The following is an 18,290-nucleotide window of genomic DNA, read 5'->3' on the forward strand; positions in this document are numbered from 1 at the left end:
TTTCTTTCAGCTTCTACCGGAAGAACATGAACACACTCAGTGAGTTTCTCTGCTCGTTTTCTTAGTGACTTACATTGAAGGAAGTCATTCCTGGTCTTGGGAACAGTGACTGTGGAAATCAGCAGACACACACACACACACACACACACACCAACATTGTGTGTGGGGAGAGGGAATAGGACTCAAATTTCACTTTGTTCATCATACAAAGTAATCATATCGTTTCATAAGACTTGGATTAATCCTCAACCTCATTATTATTCTTCAAAGAGATTGATCAATAAATAAATGTCTCATGCTCAATCACTTGATTAGAATTATAATTCTACTGATTATGAGAATTTCTGTGAATACATGGAAGCCACATTTTACTCCTAATTATTAAAATCATAAAAATGCATCATTAATATGCAAAAATGCATATCAATAGAATAAGGAGGATTTTAAATGGGTAATTTTAACAGTACATATCATTAGTAAATATCAGACGTTTCCTTCATGTTCACAAATGCATTATAGTGATAAATAGTGTCTACTTAAAGTCACAGAGTATGGGGGTTTAATGTCAGATATACTGCATTTAATCAAAGGCTTGAACAAACTGACAGAACAACAGAGAATACGGTGAGTTAGAGTTGTCAAAAAGTCTTCGGTACCAAACGTGTTTTAATTCTGTAAAACATGTTGTAACGCTTCTTGAAGGCGCCATTTTAAATTCGAGTTTAAATTCATCATAACGAGCGCGGGATTTGACGTTTACGGTCGCTGCTGAGAATGGAGAAATAGGGCTAGTTAAAGGGTTAGTTCACCCAAAAATGAAAATTCTGTCAGTAATTACTCACCCTCATGTTGTTCCAACCCCGTAAGACTTTCGTTCATCTTCGGAACACAAATTAAGATATTTTTGATGAAATCTGCGAGCTGTCTCACTCCTCCATAGGCTTCTTAAGGGATTGAAACTTGCTGGCCCAGAATAGTTATTAAAGTCTCCGTGAACTGGAAGTTGCAAACGACTTTTCTCCAGTATTGTGACGTATTTCCCAGTGAAAGGGAATATTGAACAGAGGGCAGGGTTTTACTTAGCGCTCCTCCTCTCCATCTCTCATTCATAGCAGACTAACGGTTCGAGGGGAGTGGTTAAGCGCAAGCCGTCAAACCTACGTCATCAGAAAAAGACGCCATTCCAGACCGGAAGTAACTTTTCAGATTTAGATTAAAGATTACCATGGTAAAAATTTTTTTTTAAATATATTTACTTGCACGGATTAATTATTCACCACAAGACTGTAATATGCGCTAACAAAGTAAATAGGGTCAATTTTTATTTCAGTTGGACTTTAAAGACATCGTTAAAAAAGTCCAAGTGACTACAGTGGCTCAACCATATGTTTATCAAGCGACGAGAATACTTTTTGTGCGAAAAAAAAACAAAAAAACACTTGCGTTGTCGCTGCATTGCGCCGGGTGTAAGATAGGGCCCGAAGATCGCTGGATAAAAGGCTAAATTTGGATCTGTTTCTTGCAAACGTATGGATTCTAAAGATTTGGTTTACAACGAGCGAATAAAATGGATGTCTTTTGTGAATTTATGTTGTGTTTTGGTGTTATACGAGCGTATGGGACACTCAGAGGGTTCGGTTAAGCACTAGTAGAAATGGTGGTGGGGGTTTCCGGTTAGAGAAACTGAAGCAAGAGAAAGAGTGTCCCAGCAGAAGGGTTTTATTCAGATTAGCATAACGAGAATAGTCACTATACATAACAGAAGTTACAATAAATCACGTTATTAAATGTTAAATATGAGGTAGTATTTGTAAACCATAAGTTTGCATTACTTTGGTAAAGAGTCTTCAAGTTGCATTCAAGTATTTAGAATCTAAATATATAGCATAAATAATTTAGCTTACATATTTAAATTATACTGCAGAACATATTCAACTATACAGAATCAGACTAGCTTCAACATGACTTAACATGGACTTGGGCAGCATGCAATTTACATGAAAATATAATTATAATTCAAATTATTATTTGAACTAGTACAGGTCACGGGTGACAGTAACTGAATACACAGAATATTAAAGTTTGAACAGCACAGAATGTAAAACAGATTACTTACTTAATCAATCACTCACGGAAACAACACACATGAATGAACACAAATGTCCATTTTGTGCAAGAAAACAAGTCAGTCTCTCCGCCTGTGTATATAGACTCTGACACTGGTTCAGAAATGCCCTGACTTGTCCATGCCCGTTCAAGCACCAACAAAGTCACATACATAAAGATACCTCCAGGGGGCGTTGTTGGGCTTTCGTACAGGTGTATTTCATGGTTCTATTGTCAACTATTGTTCTATAGGAGAAAACGCCTTTTGTGTCTCATGGCAAACAAACTAAATATTACAAAATGGTTAAACGATTAAAGAAATGTTATTCATTTTACGGTTTTAAAGGAGAACTCCGGTCAATTTTAACATTGAGCTAATTTTTTTGTAAATTTGGAGTGCTGTCAGTACAGAGAACAACCGACAAAAATCGGTGTTGCCTACACCATGTTATCCTCTTTTTAAAATTTGCACCCTGTTGACTTAAATGGGGCAAGTTTTAAACCTGCTTTTAGCCTCTTAACATCCTTGATGTGTCATTACAAGTGCACAGCCATGTGAGTGATTCCTTCAGAGTGAACGCGGGTCAATCTGACTGCAGTAGATGTGAAAGATATGAATAAAAATGATGTTAATTCAGCCAGCGCTCATACCTGTATTTACATCCAAATTTGTATATCAGTTGTTCATATATGTAAATATTTTACGTTTTAGTGCTATAAATACGTCAGTATTATACTTTTCTCTGTGTATAAAAACGTAAGTACATTTACGTGTGGTAGAACTACACTTTATGTAAAAATACACACGTATTCTCATGAGCATTGAAGCTTTGAACAATTTGTTGTCATACCTTAATTTATAGATTTTATTTTCCTGTGGTCAGTTCAATTACTTACTCTACAATTAACGTCTGTATGCTTTGCATTTATTAAGAGAGAGTGTGTGTGTGTGTGTGTGTGTGTGTGTGTGTGTGTGTGTGTGTGTGTGTTTTGCTTATTATTGTTATTGTTTATTCATTTATTTTATTTTTATGTCAGCTATATTTTTAAATGTCCGATTGGTTTTCATTCAGAGCAATGTACATGTCACTTGTTCAAGGCTTTGTATTGTTTATTGTAAATGTCATATGATTAATTACATTAGACATCAAATACATAATATACTCTGCGTCTTTAAGGTCCATTTGTAACAACATGAATGAAGGAAATAATACGTTCATATATACAGTCAAATGGGAAACACTTTACAACCTGTTACACCAGGGATGGGCAACTTTGGTCCTGGAGGGCCACTGTCCTACAGACTTTAGCTCCAACACTTAAAAAATCACCTGCCTGTAACTTTCTAGTAATCCTGAAAACCTCAATTAGCTTGTTCAGGTGTGTATGATTAGGGTTGAAGCTAAACTATGTAGGACATTGGCCCTCCAGGACCGAAGTTGCCCATCCCATATATATATATATATATATATATATATATATATATATATATATATATCAGTGGGGATTTCTTTAAGACTGCAAGGGAAGCTCGGCTTCCCCTATAATGTCAAAAAAATTTATGGTCAAATATGTACTATTGTGTTAAAGCCACACCGCGGACTTTGTGACCTAAAGAGTTGACGCATATGAGTTATTTTAAATGATTCCTCAGGCCAATATACAGCGTTTGACACTATTAATGCTCCGAGCGGGGCTGCCCTCTTGAAATACCGCCTATGTAAGTTTGGAGAAGACGGACCGTCGTTGGCCAGGTCATGTGACCTGGAGAACGTATCGCTTTACGGCCGTCACGTGACCATAGGCTCTGATATACTCATGGAGCTAAGGCTTTTGCTACTATTTTCTCACCCGCTCAGCTCCCGGTCATGGCTGAGGCAATAAAAAAATTTAAAACTGCTTCTGAGGAGGCAAAAAAGAGAAAACGCGAGAAGGATCGTGCCCGAGGGAAAATAAGAGTCGATCTTGGAAAGGAGTTTGCTCGTTGGCGCAGGTTGAAAGAAGAAGCTGGATGTAAAACCGATTCTCTTCTCTCAACTTTATTATTAGACTGGTAAGTTAACTCTTTGCTCCTAGTATACAGCCATATGTCTTTGTCATTATTTTCGCTGTTTAGTAGAAGCTAAATATGGGCAGATGAAGCTAACATGCTTTTTTTTTTTGCATGTAATTGGTAACGTTACAGCGGCTGTTTTTGCCTGCGTAGAGCTAAGAAGCTAACAGGCTGCTATTAGCGAATGCTAACGGGATTTTCTGAATATTGGGAAAGGTTTGCATTTAGCAAACACTTTCTCCTCTGATTCAGAAACGAAACAAGGTTGCAACTTATCGATTATCAACAGGCTTTGTTTAGTTTGTATGCAATTCATCTGTTAGCAGTAGTATCTGAGTTAGTTCCCAAAGCTAACAGGCAAAGAAGCCAAGTTTTATATTGTATAAAAGGTAAGTTACAGTTATAGTGATCATTTGCGAACAGACTACCGATTCAATGAAATGCCAAAACTTTAATTTTTTGCCTGTGCACTTGGCATTGCTTTGACACAATGACTTTTTTTTTTTGTTTAGCTACGAACGCAGAGGTCCAGCCACTTCCACACCATGTAAAGGAAAGGGCACAGCAAAACCTCCTGGACCACCAGTATCGAGTGTTACAGACTCTTCGGATCATGACAGGTTTGCACTATGTTTCAACTGTTGACAGTTTGTGGTACAAGTCAAAATATTAATTCAAAAATATATATTTATAAGACTCTACACATGGCTCATTGATGATGATGATGATGATATTACTAAAATTATACTTTTCACCTACATAAGCAGATTGCCAGTGTCCCTACGTTGTAGATGTAAAACTAACAGAACTATACAGACAAATTAGAGCTTCAGTGATATTACAGTACAACATTCATTTATTTTTTGGTAGGGGGAGAGAAATGGTCCTTTCAGGTGTAGAGGAGTTGATCACAGAAAGTGGAAAAGTTGATGTGCTTGAATCAAGGTGAGTCCAATAACCAATCATTTTGGGAGAAGAATATACTCATGTTTCCCTTCTTATTATTATTATTTTTTGCAGTATGCACTCGTTGGCAATTTCAGAAAAACACGATGACGAGCTAGAGGCTGCTAATGATTTGCAGAATAGTATGTAAGTGCTTTACATTGTATGTAAATTACCATTTTTCTTTATGCATGTATAAAGTGTGCAATTCAATTCCAATATACTTTTTCTGTGTATGATTGAGATGGAGGAATCTGTTTGCTTGGAAGATGACTCTGATGAGGAATATGTTCCTTTCCTCTATCTACGGTATGTACTGTTAGTACTGTTAGTAAATTACCAATTATCATAGTAATTTTGCACTAGTCACAAAATATATAAAGCTGTTTAATGACACTGACACTGACTCATCAATGTTATTTTATTAGATCTACTGGAACTGCAAGGGCAGAGATTGACAAGCTTCCTGAAATACGCATAGATGAGGCTGTGCTGGATGTAGAGGAGGTGCCCATAGTTCCTGAGGAAGACCAACCCGTTCCTGTAGAACACAAGGTTGAGACTGTAGAGGACCTCATAGGAAAGAAAGCGAGCATCTGCTACAATGACAACTTGCTCTCTCTTGCAAGGTATATGAATCTATATGACCTATAGCTTTTCTACTATCTTACGCCAGTCCCTCATTTCTTGTTTTACTTTTAAAGGTACATGCAGTTACCTGTACAGTTTTGTCAGTTCAGAGATCCAATTTTGGGGACGCTATGTAATGGAAGGCCTCCTTTTCACGTGCAATTGAAATCCAGAGGGACTGGTGTCATTCTTGAATGGGTAAGTGTAAGTGCAGCACCACTATTGTTTTGAGAACGACTGCCTGGAGAGCCTGGTAAAAGGTTTCACTTTGAATAAACACCTGATGTGGGGGTTTTGGTAAAGGTTGGGAGAGAATGTATTGAATTTCAAATTGCTCTGTTAATCTTTTCTTAGGTTTGCCCTCATGGACACACAATTTGGCATTGGAATTCTCAGCCACTCCTAAAATTTGGCATGCAAGGAGGCGATTTCATGCTGTCAACAAACATTCTTCTCTCTGGCAACAATCACAGAAAAATCCATCTCCTCTTCAAGTTTATGTGTATGGGAATGGTGGCTGAGACTACATTTTTTGCCATACAGTCTGAATACTGCCTAAAGCCTGTAGAGGAGTTTTGGAAAGAGAGTAGAGAGAGGGTGTTGAACAGGCTTCGACAAAAAACTGAAGTTGTTGTACTTGGTAAGTGTCATTTTCAATGTTTGTATATCAATAAATGTTTCATTGTTGGGAAGCTGATTACATTGCTATATTTCAGTTGTAATCTTATTTCTCTTCTTTTTATCAGGTGATGGCAGAATGGACTCCCCAGGTAAGTTGTGCTATAAGAAAAATCTTCACGAGTGGAAAAAACTGTTACTCACCCAATGTTATTTGTAGGCCACTGTGCACAATTTTGTACATACACTATGATGGAGCTCGAGACTCGTGATATTGTGCACATTGTGAGCGAGGACAAAAGGAAATTTGGCAGGAATTCGGTCATCTTGGAGAAAGTCTGTTTTGAAAGTACAATGGACTGCCTTCTCAACGAAATCCCGATCAAAGAAGTAGTGACAGATGCTCACATACAAATATCTGCCTTGCTCGGTAAGTATAATCCACACTCAATCTCACTTTTCAACCTTAAATGATTTATCTTATGAAATATAATATCTTCAGATCCAGTACGTGGAAAATACAAGGATTGGAGTTTAACCCATTCGCTGGATGTTTGGCATGCTTCCAAAAATCTTTGAAGGAAGCTCCGTGAAGTAAGAAAATTTGCCACAATTACCACGGTTATATGTTGAATTATTTAATCTCAAATAGGAATAGACCATTTGTACAAAGTCATTCTCATTATTTTGTAATCAGGCAGCAAAAGGCAAGGAACATTCTGTGCTGATGCATTGGGTCAAGGATATAGTAAACCACTTCTGGTATTGCTGTCAGCATGCAAAAACTGTAGAGCAGTTTATGTGAATAACAACAGATACTCAAAGTGTGTGCTATTGTCAATTGTAATCTATCAATGCTTTTACTTTACAGATGCTGTGGCATGGTGTACTACATCATGTACGCAATGAACACACATGGGCCACAGGGTTCTGTGAGCATGAGCCATTGGATGACAGCAGTCAAGATAAGCCGTGGATACAGCAAGGTACACTGCAAAAAGACACAATTTGTGTGTTAAAATTACTTATACATTTATTGTGTTATAAATTTGACACATGTGTTGTCCTTGAGCACACTCACTACATGTTAAAACTGACACAACATGTGTCATTTTTAACACATCTCTTTTTAGAGTGTAACATGGAGCATTTTGTTTCACACATTTACATAATTTAATTTTGTACAACTACATGTTGATATAACTGTATCATTACTTTATTGGCTTGCAGGTTCTGCTGCTCATCAGACCTTAACTGCCATTGTTTTGAATAAACGCTGGCTGAAAAATGTGAAAAAGTACATCACATTCAGGTATGTTTGTGTAGTTTATCTACGTTTTATCTTTATCTTTTTGTTGTTTTGGATACTGTAAATGCCATAGACCACACTTACAATTTCAATCTAATTTTTACAGGACAACCTCAGATTTGGAGAGTTTTCAGAACCATATTCTGATGTATGCCGGGAAGCGTAAGTATACAAGTATAAAGTGTACAGGACCAGGGTTTTTCTTGCTGCAATTGATTACAACTACCACAATGGCCGCGAGCATAGACGCAACAGAAGAGGAGAAAAAATGTATGTATTTTTTACTGAATACACTTTTTGATTTATTGTTGAAAGGGGAATACTATGTGGTATTCCATGTGTTTACAGTTACAGAAGGTACTACAACAAGAAGTCGAAAAACTGGAGTGTGCATGTTACAAAGGAGGCCAAGACTTATGCCTACATTCCCGACCTTCAGAAGGCAATTCTTAGGAGAAGATTAGAGAGTGGGTCAGGCCTTCCTCGAAGAAGGACTCTTTCAGAAGATGACCCTGAGCGTCTTGGGCTGGTTGGCACAGCAGACACACCACCCCCCACTGCTGAACTTGTGGCAAGACACATTTCCCGGGGAGCAATGGCACTAGTAATGGAAGACTAAAACAGAATTGTTGTTTTGGTTTGTAACAGTTTTTGTTCATTCTTGATTTGAATAAAATTTGATAACTTTTACGCTGTGCATAATATTATTTTATTATTATTAGTTTTATTATGTACTGTAAGTGAATGGGTAGTTTGAGAAATAACTGTAAAATTTACTTCCAAAGAAAGAAATATAACACGTATTTTCATATGTAATCCTTTTATTGACATTAATAAGTTATGGAAGCCGGCGCACTCTAAAGCCCGTGTATTGTCCATTAGTGTCTGGATACTTGTCCCGAATGCGCCACACAACACAGCTTGCTATGACCACTCTATTGCCCTCCCCTAAACGCCCATGTTGCCAGAGCACGAAATTCCTATAAGCTGCATGTCTGTAAGAGCGCTGCTCTTCGCCTGGTTCCTGGACGTCATCGACTGCAAAGATGTCATTCCACGCAGCACGAGCTAGACGCAGAACTCCCTCATCCAGGATGTAGAAGTCCATGTGTGGCAGTTTACTAATGCAACGGTCTGGAGGCTGACCACAGCAGAGTCTCTCAGTATCTGTAGGCATGTCTCTACAGTTTGAACACACACACCAATGCATGCGTCCAACTACAGGAGGTGTTTGAGGATTGTCCTGCAGTGCAAGGAGATCAAAAAGCAGTCCAGGTAATCTGTCTAGCACTAATTGGAGCAGAGCATCTCTTTGGTCTGCTTCAAGTGATTGTAGTCTGGCCTACGATGCATAAAACAAATTTGTCAACATAGTAGTCTAATAAATTACAGTACAAATAATAGATAAATAGTGTACACATACCTGCATGTCAGCTCTCCTCCTCTGTTGAAGATCCTCGAGCCTTTCAAAATCGACTGACTGAGTAGATGGTCTGATGCTTCTTCCTCGTCCACGGCCACCAGAGCTCACACTCCCCCTCCCCCTCCCCCTGGCTCTTCCCCCGGCTCTCCCTCGTCGTCCTCCACGCGTCCTCCCCGTCCTCTCACTGTTTCGGGAGAGGACTCTGAAGAATCTTCACGCGGTGAAGAAAATGACTGAAAATAAAACGAACATCGGCATAAAAGTGGATATATAATGTAATATTTACTGCGAAGTCGGGAAATCGTGTGACAAAACTGATATAAGTCACAACATAGCCTACTGCCGTTATTTGTAGGCTTCAGTTTCTTTGTCCTTTTACACATTAATATATGTGTGTATTATTATTAGTGGCTTATATGATTTTAGATACAAATGTGTATGTATTATTAGAGGCTTATATGATTTTAGATTCAAATTCATAGGTTACTACAGGAAAAACACAAATAAAACGATGTAAGTCCGATCAAAAGATAAAATGACTCCAAAACAAGCACAATAACAACTTAGTTTTAGGTACAAAACGTCTATAACCTGCTCCCGCCGATCGACTGTCCTGCACAGTTTATCTCCAACCCTAATCAAACACACCTGAAGCAACCAATTAACGTCTTCAGGATCGCTTGAAAATTAAAGACGTGTGTTTGGAGATGAACTGTGCAGGACCATAGACTGTAAAAAAAGAGGACAGACGATCGGCAGGAGCAGGGTTGTGCACCCCTGGTCTATGCGACTCACCTGATCAGACATTATTTTCTGTTCACTTTGTGTGCAATTAATTTATTAAGTGGATGTCTTCTAGACTTTTGCGACAGTGCTGCGGCGCTTGTGGCCTCTAGGGGCGCTAGATGTGAAAGTTACAGGTCTAGTGCCCCTAGCGGCCGCAAAAGTTCCGCGGTGTGGCTTTAACATTTTATTGACTAAAAATGCACTAGAAAACGTTAATCTCAAAGACGAGTTCATTCAGAATCAGTTACATACAGTAGGTCGTCTGACTCGATTTCCTTCTCAAACATTCCCGTAGCGTCACAGAGCATTTCCCTGTTGAAGCCCAGCGTCCATTGACTTCAGTGGGGCTGCTTTGAACAGCGCTTTTTTTTTTAGCGCTTCGAAACTAGATGGTCATTGGATAAATGCTGCGATTATGTCCCGCCCGCGGATGCTCAGCGTCTCTGGGGTGAATGAGGAGTGGGCTGTTCCTGGCATGTAGCAAAAAAGAAAAGAAAAGGTGCGACCAAATCATATGCTGGTGCGACCAACTGAGAAAGTTGGTAGCACCAGTAAAACCAGTGGAAAAGTTAGTCTGGAGCCCTGGTGTTAATCTCTTGTTGCATGTGATGCGCCGCATACCTGGTAAACAGTAATCTCTAACAACATAGGGCTATTTAGATAAACAATCTGGCGAGCATGTTGTTTTAGGCTAATACACCAACAGCAAATTTCTGTAAAGTGCTCAAAAATCTGTCATTTGCATATTAAAATCCCAAATCCGGGATCCCCACCTGGTAGGTGACTCTGTCACCAGCTTGTGTTTCGGTAGTTTAAGTTCTTCCTGAGCAGTTGCAAGGTCTCTCTTCTTTTTCCAGGAGAAGGAGAAGGCAGCCACTACTTTTTTACAAAGCCCAACAGCTCGATCCATCCTCTTGTCCTTCCCCGCTCTTTCTGAGGAAGGAAAGGAAACAGAGAAAAAATATGAGCAAAGAAGTCCACAATAGTATGTTAAAAAAACATCTGAAGTTCTAAACAGATAGATATTATAACAGAATATTCATATTAAATATTTCAGGTTCAAATATTGCTTCATGTTTGTAATCACTAACCTTTAACAACAAAGGACTAATAAATTAGTATTGATTTGATTCTTTTAAAAATGTACTTTTTCATCATCATTTTATTCATATTTATTAAAAAAAATGTTATCATATTTATTACAATTTAAATCGCCGTATGTTTCAGTTTTAAATATTGCTTCATGCTTAAAATCACTAACCTTTAAAAACAAAGGAGTAATAAAAAAATTATTTGATTCATCTTAAATTATTTTCTTTTATTGTGATGTTTATTCCCGCTTCAGTAATATGCTGAATATGCGGCCTTCCTTTCGACACACAGCTCGACTGCCCAGCGGACCTGCAACCATCTCGCGAGTGTTTATAGGCTATTATTCGTGAGGTGTAACCAATCAGATAGCGCCGTGGGCGGGACATTGAGCAAGTCTGCAGAGTGGTGATTATAGACAGGCTGCGGCAGCTATATCAGAGCCAGCCAAAGTAGCGCATTTTTAAGTAAAATTTACTTTAATCAAACCACGGATCCGTGATAAGTTTTGTGATCCGTCTCGCCACTAGTGTAGTAGCACTGATCACTTTGAGGGGGGGATAGATTTATCCCGACCGGGGATAAAAATAATTAAGCAGAGGCAGGGATACATTGACCAGAAAGTGGGAAATCCCACGCATCCCCACCGGCAAATCTCACCGTGAACTCCTGCACAGGTAACAGCTGCAAGTCTTCAGATAAATTGAAAACAAAAAGAAGTCCAAGACATGATGAGTCCATTGAATAGGTGGAAAAGGATTTGGCAGGTTCAAAGAAATCACACAGGATTTTAACAGTTCCAGAATGTTCCGCACAATAAGAATCCTTCCCCCTACAGAAAAACAGTCATCGCCACGAGAGGAGGAGATCAGTGTCTGTCCATCATTGTAACGCCTGTATTGTTCCCATGTTGCAATTGAATTAATCACTGGTCCAGAAAAGTGGATCTGTTTAAGTGGGCTGAAAACTGATGTGGTCTTTTGGCTTGCCACTTTCTGCTTCTCATGGATCCGCCTGACGAGTTGTTGGACAGGGTTTTGAGGCCGACGGACAAGTTTTTTCAGTTTACCTAAAAATGTCTTGAAGGGAAAAGCTGAAACACTATCCATCGGGCCGAATTTTCGTGCATCTTGAGCTAGGTGGATCAATGAATGCATGTAATAGCTGACAAATTCAGTGCCATAAATTGCAGCAAAATCTGTTACAAAGAGTTTCAAAATCTCCTCAGCATAGTCACAATTGTCAGGAGAACATAAGGCAGGACTCAGAAGAATTCTCATAGATAGCGATAGAAGTAAAAAGTTTCTGTACATTATACTGGGTATATTATTGAGGAGAACAACAGGGCCGGGCGGGGCTCTCTCTCTGCTCGTTCATATATTCGCCCAGCAGTCATTCACCCATCAAATAAGGCTTTGGGGGCCGCGAATAAATGCAGGAAAACCCCTGTATCAGTCGGCCTATGTAGCTAAGGTGCATGGCAATATGGACCTTTGGAAAACACTGTTGATTAATCCACAATATTAAACGACGCATTAAACAATTCACACGTCGCCTTAAACGGACAGTATGGAATTTTTTCTCCACTAGGGGTCGCTAACCTCTTTACAATAACAAAGGTGTAGTTTGATGACGCAACATTTGCTAAGAACTATGGATCTTGTCGTCAACGTCAAGCCGACCGATCCAATAATGTTTATGGATGACTGAATACATTGATGTTTTTATCATGACTGTGATATGAAGCAGTTCGGGATTGCTAAGAGACAGCTATCAGCTCCACACCCGACGCGAGTCCCGCGGATATAAAAGGAATATGGACATTTCATTCTACCGAACTACACGTGCAGAATTACAACTCACAGGTCAGTTTATTAGACAAATTAAACTTGTGAGGTAACGCAGTGCTGTTTCACTTGGTCTAACAATACACTATCACACTAAACTGCATTTGAATGTGTTGAAATGTATGTGTTAGTTTGTCTGTATGAGACTAGCAGTAAGCTAGATCAACATTAGAATAACATACAGATCATATTCTAACATTTTATCATTGTTGAACTATATAACATTGATTAGTTTTATGTAAATGTACTCACCTGTTTAATAAAGTACATGTAGGAGCGGTTGAAGTCTCGTCGTGGAGCTCTCATTTATATACTGTCTATGGGAGCTCTCGGCATCTCGAAAACACCACGCTGATATTGATTCTAGTTTTAGTTCTCCTTTTTTATCCAAAGTCTGCTTGCCATGGTCCATAATGTTTGAACGAAACAACAACAGCGTGCAAATAAACATTGTGAACTACACAGTGCACGTCTGTTGCCTTGGTTACTATCAGACGGCTCTGGTTCATAGCTTTGGTTACCATGGCAGCACGAGCGGAAACCAGGGACAACGCGGATATGACGCCATTGACGGCGACAAAACGGAAATACAGAAACGTGACGTGTCTTCGAATTAAATTACAAATTTCTCCTGGTTTGAAAGTTGTTGGAAACAGTCGGGATAATGTAAGTACACGACTAAAAAATATATATAACATATGTATAGTGATTTTTGCTATTTTTGAACCGTTTGGGGCCCATTGAAGTCCATCCTGGAATGTTTTCATCAAAAACCTTAATTTCTTTTCGACTGAAGAAAGAAAGACATGGACATCTTGGATGACATGGGGGTGAGTAAATTATCAGCAAAAGTTTTTTTTTAAAGTGAACTAATCCTTTAAGGTTTCCAGCCTGTATTTCATCGATCGTCGTCTCACAGCGCCAGCAGCAGCTGCATCATGGGGGCTCAGTGCTTTGACATGGGGAACATATCATCAGTGAACGTCAGCTTTGCGTTAACACACTCCTAATGACCTGGCAAATGAATACCCTCGCCTCACTTGATCCTCTCCATCGCCGCAGCCGCTCATTTCCACTACTTGTGGTTGTGTATTACTTTCAGACTTGATAAATGTACTGCATGTCATCAGTAACATGAGTTAATACTTCTGTAACTGCTTGTAATGATCAGGTGTTGTCTGCACTGCTTAACCTGCTCTTCCTCGCAGACTCGCTTAACATTACCTCAAAAAAACTTTGACTTTTATTCAGTTTGTTGACTTTTTTACACTCAGATTTTGAGCCTGTAAAAAAGCACCAATGCTAAAGTTTTCTATTTATCCTAATCATTAAATAACATTCAGTGAGCTTGTTGTTTCTGCCTTAACTTAATGCATTGTTTAACAATGAAACTGAATGAGAATTTAATTGAAATGCATTACTTACACAGTCACCTCTGATAACAGATCACTGTAGATTGTAATGTGGACTCATGCATTTTCTGTAAAGCTGCTTTGAAACTAAATGTTTTGTGAAAAGCGCTATACAAATAAATGTGAATTGAATTAAATATAGTCCACTGGGGACGGGATATATGCCTCGCGCTCAGCACACATAAAGCTTGCTGCAAAGCACTGGCAGAAGTAGCCTATGTTTATGAATTCGTCTGGAATTGTTTTTAATAGTTTATTAATAAACTAGTGTTGAACCTGAGTCTGTGTTGACTCGCCTATAGAGAGAAATGCACCTTTTATTTGGACTACATAATAAAGCTTTTTGTTTCAAATTGGTTAGTTTAAAAGTAGACATATTTCAAGCATCTCAAGGCCTATTTCTCCTGTCTGTGAGGCAAGTGTCCTACACGCTGAGTTTCGGTTTTCTTGCAGTCGAAGACGGATCAACTTTCTGCTCTTACTTTATTCTGTGCGCTGTTCAGTGCTCCATCAGATTTGTCGTGTTGCCGGTCTTGGCAGCAATTATCTTGTCGCAAAAATTGCATTGCGCGCTGCAATTCTGGTGAAACGAAGCTACACTTTTGATCTTTTCCACATATTTTCCATCCATGTGGGTTAGGACACTTACACACACACACACACTACAGCCTCACGTGCGAGCCACGTCTCTTTGGGCAACCGTGTAAACTAGTGTTTTTCCGCCACAGCCAATCATGCTGCATGCTTATTGGCTCACTGACGTTGACGAGATTAACACCTCCGGTATCGAAATTTGGTACCGATAGACGAGACATATTTTGATACTCGATAGTATCGAGGCAATTCAGTCGGTGCCTAAAAAGTATCGAACTCGATACCCAGCCCTAATCATATGTTTGTCGACCTTTAACCTGTTTAGTCTTCATCTAAACACCTAAAAACACCTGCAATCTGGAGGCTAAGCTAGAAGTATAACCTTTATAATCTGTATTAAGGAGTGATATAGGTCTAGAATTCTGGCAATGCCGAAGAATAATCATGGTCAGAGAAAATCCTCCGCTCTCCGAGTCCGATTACCTTCCTCTCCCAGGCTCTCAGGACATGCTCTACTGTAGTGTATTGTAAGAGGTTCACAGCTATGGCTCTCTGGGGTTGTTCTGCGTTAGGCTTTGGTGCCAGAGCTCTGTGTGCCCGCTGAATTTGACCGTCTGAATCTATCACGAGTAATAGACCCCTTCCCGGTGTCCTCCAGCACTTGCTTTTTTCTTGCTTTTCAGGGTTTCTGTTGGCCTTAGATTTGGTCCCTCTGTTCATCTCTCAATATTTGTGAATATTTAACCCCTGTGCATCAATTAAATAAAGTTACACATAGGTCCATAAATGTCTGTGTCAAAAAACTGTCATAACAATTTGAGGCTTGGGAGCCTCATTTTAAAAAAGACCCTTGGCAGATTTTTGTTGAAGTAAAAACATTTTAAAAAGTGAAACCAAATAAGGTTTAAGTTTATGAAAATTATTTTTGATTTTTTTTTTTTATATATATATATAAAATGTATATTTTATGAAACATGTTTAACTTTAAAACTGCTATGAAATTAAAGTCATACATCTAAAGAAGTTGTGTTTCAGATTTGAGGTTGATCTCTCAAAAAATGACCTTTCAGTAAGAGTTTGTTTGGGCACAGAGCAACATTTTGATTTAATTCAAGCCTTGCCAACGGAATAAAAGCCTCTTAACAAAGATTGCATCATTTTATATTTAAAAGGCCCTGGGATGAAAAACTGCAATTTTAATGGGTTTCATTGCAGACATTTTTGTCCAAAAGGTGCTGAGAGGAACTAGTTTGTGTTACTAGTGCAAAATAGTTTTTTTTTTTTCAGAGTTTAGAGGTAAATTTTTTAAACTGATTTATGTTAGTAAATCAGTTTCCAGTAAATGAGAAACAGTTTGTGAAACTGAGAGTTTAAGAGATGTTTAGCCACATTTCAGCACAAATTCCATTCGCCAATTTTATTAAAGATAATAACATTTAAACCAGATTTCATTACCATTTAGACAAAATGATTTTAACATTTTATTTAATCAGTGTTTGGGGTCATTATGACCCCACTGGACTTTTCTTTCATTTTTTAAAAATGTTACCTTCATCTCAGGGGCATGAAACTCTGGGACTTTTCCTAAATAACCTATCTAAACATGCACAAAAAAACTGGGCTTGATTTGGTTGTTCTAAAGGTGTGTAAAAAAAAATTTACCTTTTAAGGTGTTTGGGGTCAAAATGACCCCACATTGAAAATGAATGGGAAAATGAAAAAAATGACTTTTTTTAATTTTGTTTGTCAAAAAAATCAAATTAAATCCATTATAAATCTGAAAATTTCTACATATAAACCAAGGTCTGGTCCTAGAGCATAAATAAAAAGTAGAACGAACTTTCTATCTCATACACACACACACACAGACACACACAAACACATAAACAAACAAACAAATGTATGTTTTTGCAACAGAGAGCATTTTTACAGAATTTGGCAAATAAAATAAACAAAACTGGCATAAATCTAAAAAAAAATTACATTTAAATCAAGGTCTGGTCCTAGAGCATAAACCCAAAGTGGAACGAACTTTCTATCTCATACACACATACACACAAACGCACACAAACACACACAAACACACACAAACACACACATGTATGTCACTGCAACAGAAAGCATTTTTATAGAAATTGGCAAATAAAATAAATAAAACTGGCATAAATCTAAAAAAAATTTACATTTAAATCAAGGTCTGGTCCTAGAGCATAAACCCAAAGTGGAACAAACTTTCTATCTCATACACACACACACACAAACACACACATGTATGTCACTGCAACAGAGAGCATTTTTATAGAAATTGGCAAATAAAATAAACAAAACTGGCATAAATCAAAAAAAAATTACATTTAAATCAAGGTCTGGTCCTAGAGCATAAACCCAAAGTGGAACGAACTTTCTATCTCATACACAAACACACACAAACACACACAAACACACACATGTATGTCACTGCAACAGAGCATTTTTATAGAAATTGGCAAATAAAATAAACAAAACTGGCATAAATCTAAAAAAAAATTACATTTAAATCAAGGTCTGGTCCTAGAGCATAAACCCAAAGTGGAACGAACTTTCTATCTCATACACAAACACACACAAACACACACAAACACACACATGTATGTCACTGCAACAGAGAGCATTTTTATAGAAATTGACAAATAAAATAAACAAAACTGGCATAAATCTAAAAAAAATTACATTTAAATCAAGGTCTGGTCCTAGAGCATAAACCCAAAGTGGAACGAACTTTCTATCTCATACACACACACACACACAAACACACACATGTATGTCACTGCAACAGAGAGCATTTGTATAGAAATTGGCAAATAAAATCAACTAAACTGGCATAAATCTGAAAAATGTCACATAAGCAACATGGAACAAGCTTGTTCCCACACACACACACACACACACACACACACACACACACACACACACACACACACACACACCAACACACACACACACACAATCATGTCATAGTGGTGACTTGTAATGGTTCTGCAAATGTATATAATAATTTGATAATAATTATATAATTAATATTATATAATTATAATAATTAATTTGATAATAATAATAATTAGATTTTTTATGTATTTCAAAATGTTTAAATAAATATTCACATATATATATGTATATATATATCAAATTTGTGAGGAGAAGTGAAAATGAGTGAATGAATGGTTCTCTATGGCCCTCTATTGGATACATTTGGCCATTGCACTTTAATTCCTTTCCCATAAGAAATAAGTTTTTTCGACTAACCTTTAGATGGCAGTATTCCATCCCTAACACATAGAGCAATGCCCAAAAACCATTTATATTGAATTAATATCATTATTTAAGTGATTTTTTCTTTAAAAAATCATTTTTCATAAGCCAATTTATGGCCTAGTTATGTAATTGTGCAGTAAATAGGTAAAAAACTTCAAAATTTCCACAAAAACACAGCATAAATGTA

At 37.9% G+C, this 18,290-nt stretch overlaps 2 protein-coding genes across 5 annotated transcripts in view; one reads left to right on the top strand and one right to left on the bottom strand.

The window, feature by feature from the left end:
- The window catches only part of LOC311081602 (protein NLRC3-like), a 649,618-nt gene that overhangs the window by 306,709 nt on the left and 324,619 nt on the right, over positions 1 to 18,290 (bottom strand). The gene's annotated exons all lie outside the window — the stretch shown is intronic.
- LOC311081617 (uncharacterized protein) lies at positions 4,087 to 8,350 on the top strand. Of its 3 annotated transcripts, XM_084112191.1 has the most exons (15): positions 4,087 to 4,159; positions 4,672 to 4,779; positions 5,030 to 5,104; positions 5,180 to 5,251; positions 5,349 to 5,413; positions 5,533 to 5,733; positions 5,809 to 5,932; positions 6,089 to 6,374; positions 6,481 to 6,504; positions 6,573 to 6,782; positions 6,855 to 6,946; positions 7,224 to 7,338; positions 7,583 to 7,664; positions 7,768 to 7,931; positions 8,010 to 8,350. In XM_084112191.1, the coding sequence occupies exons 5-11, from the start codon at positions 5,349 to 5,351 to the stop codon at positions 6,929 to 6,931; spliced, it is 987 nt and encodes a 328-aa protein (XP_083968317.1). In that variant the 5' UTR covers positions 4,087 to 4,159; positions 4,672 to 4,779; positions 5,030 to 5,104; positions 5,180 to 5,251; the 3' UTR covers positions 6,932 to 6,946; positions 7,224 to 7,338; positions 7,583 to 7,664; positions 7,768 to 7,931; positions 8,010 to 8,350. The 3 variants fall into 3 exon arrangements, with proteins under 3 accessions (XP_083968317.1, XP_083968316.1, XP_083968315.1); XM_084112190.1 differs by lacking the exon at positions 4,087 to 4,159 and having other exon boundaries at positions 4,497 to 4,779; XM_084112189.1 differs by lacking the exons at positions 4,087 to 4,159; positions 4,672 to 4,779; positions 5,030 to 5,104; positions 5,180 to 5,251 and having other exon boundaries at positions 5,283 to 5,413.

Source organism: Abramis brama (genome assembly GCF_963993115.1).
Source record: "Abramis brama genome assembly, chromosome: 4".
Lineage (NCBI taxonomy): Eukaryota > Metazoa > Chordata > Actinopteri > Cypriniformes > Leuciscidae > Abramis > Abramis brama.

Coding starts and splice junctions, on each gene's coding strand:
- LOC311081617 (XM_084112189.1), top strand. CDS start 5,340: ATGATTGAGATGGAGGAATCTGTTTGCTTGGAAGATGACTCTGATGAG. Junction 5,933..6,088: donor CTGGTGTCATTCTTGAATGG/GTAAGTGTAAGT, acceptor ATCTTTTCTTAG/GTTTGCCCTCATGGACACAC. Junction 6,783..6,854: donor ACAAATATCTGCCTTGCTCG/GTAAGTATAATC, acceptor TAATATCTTCAG/ATCCAGTACGTGGAAAATAC.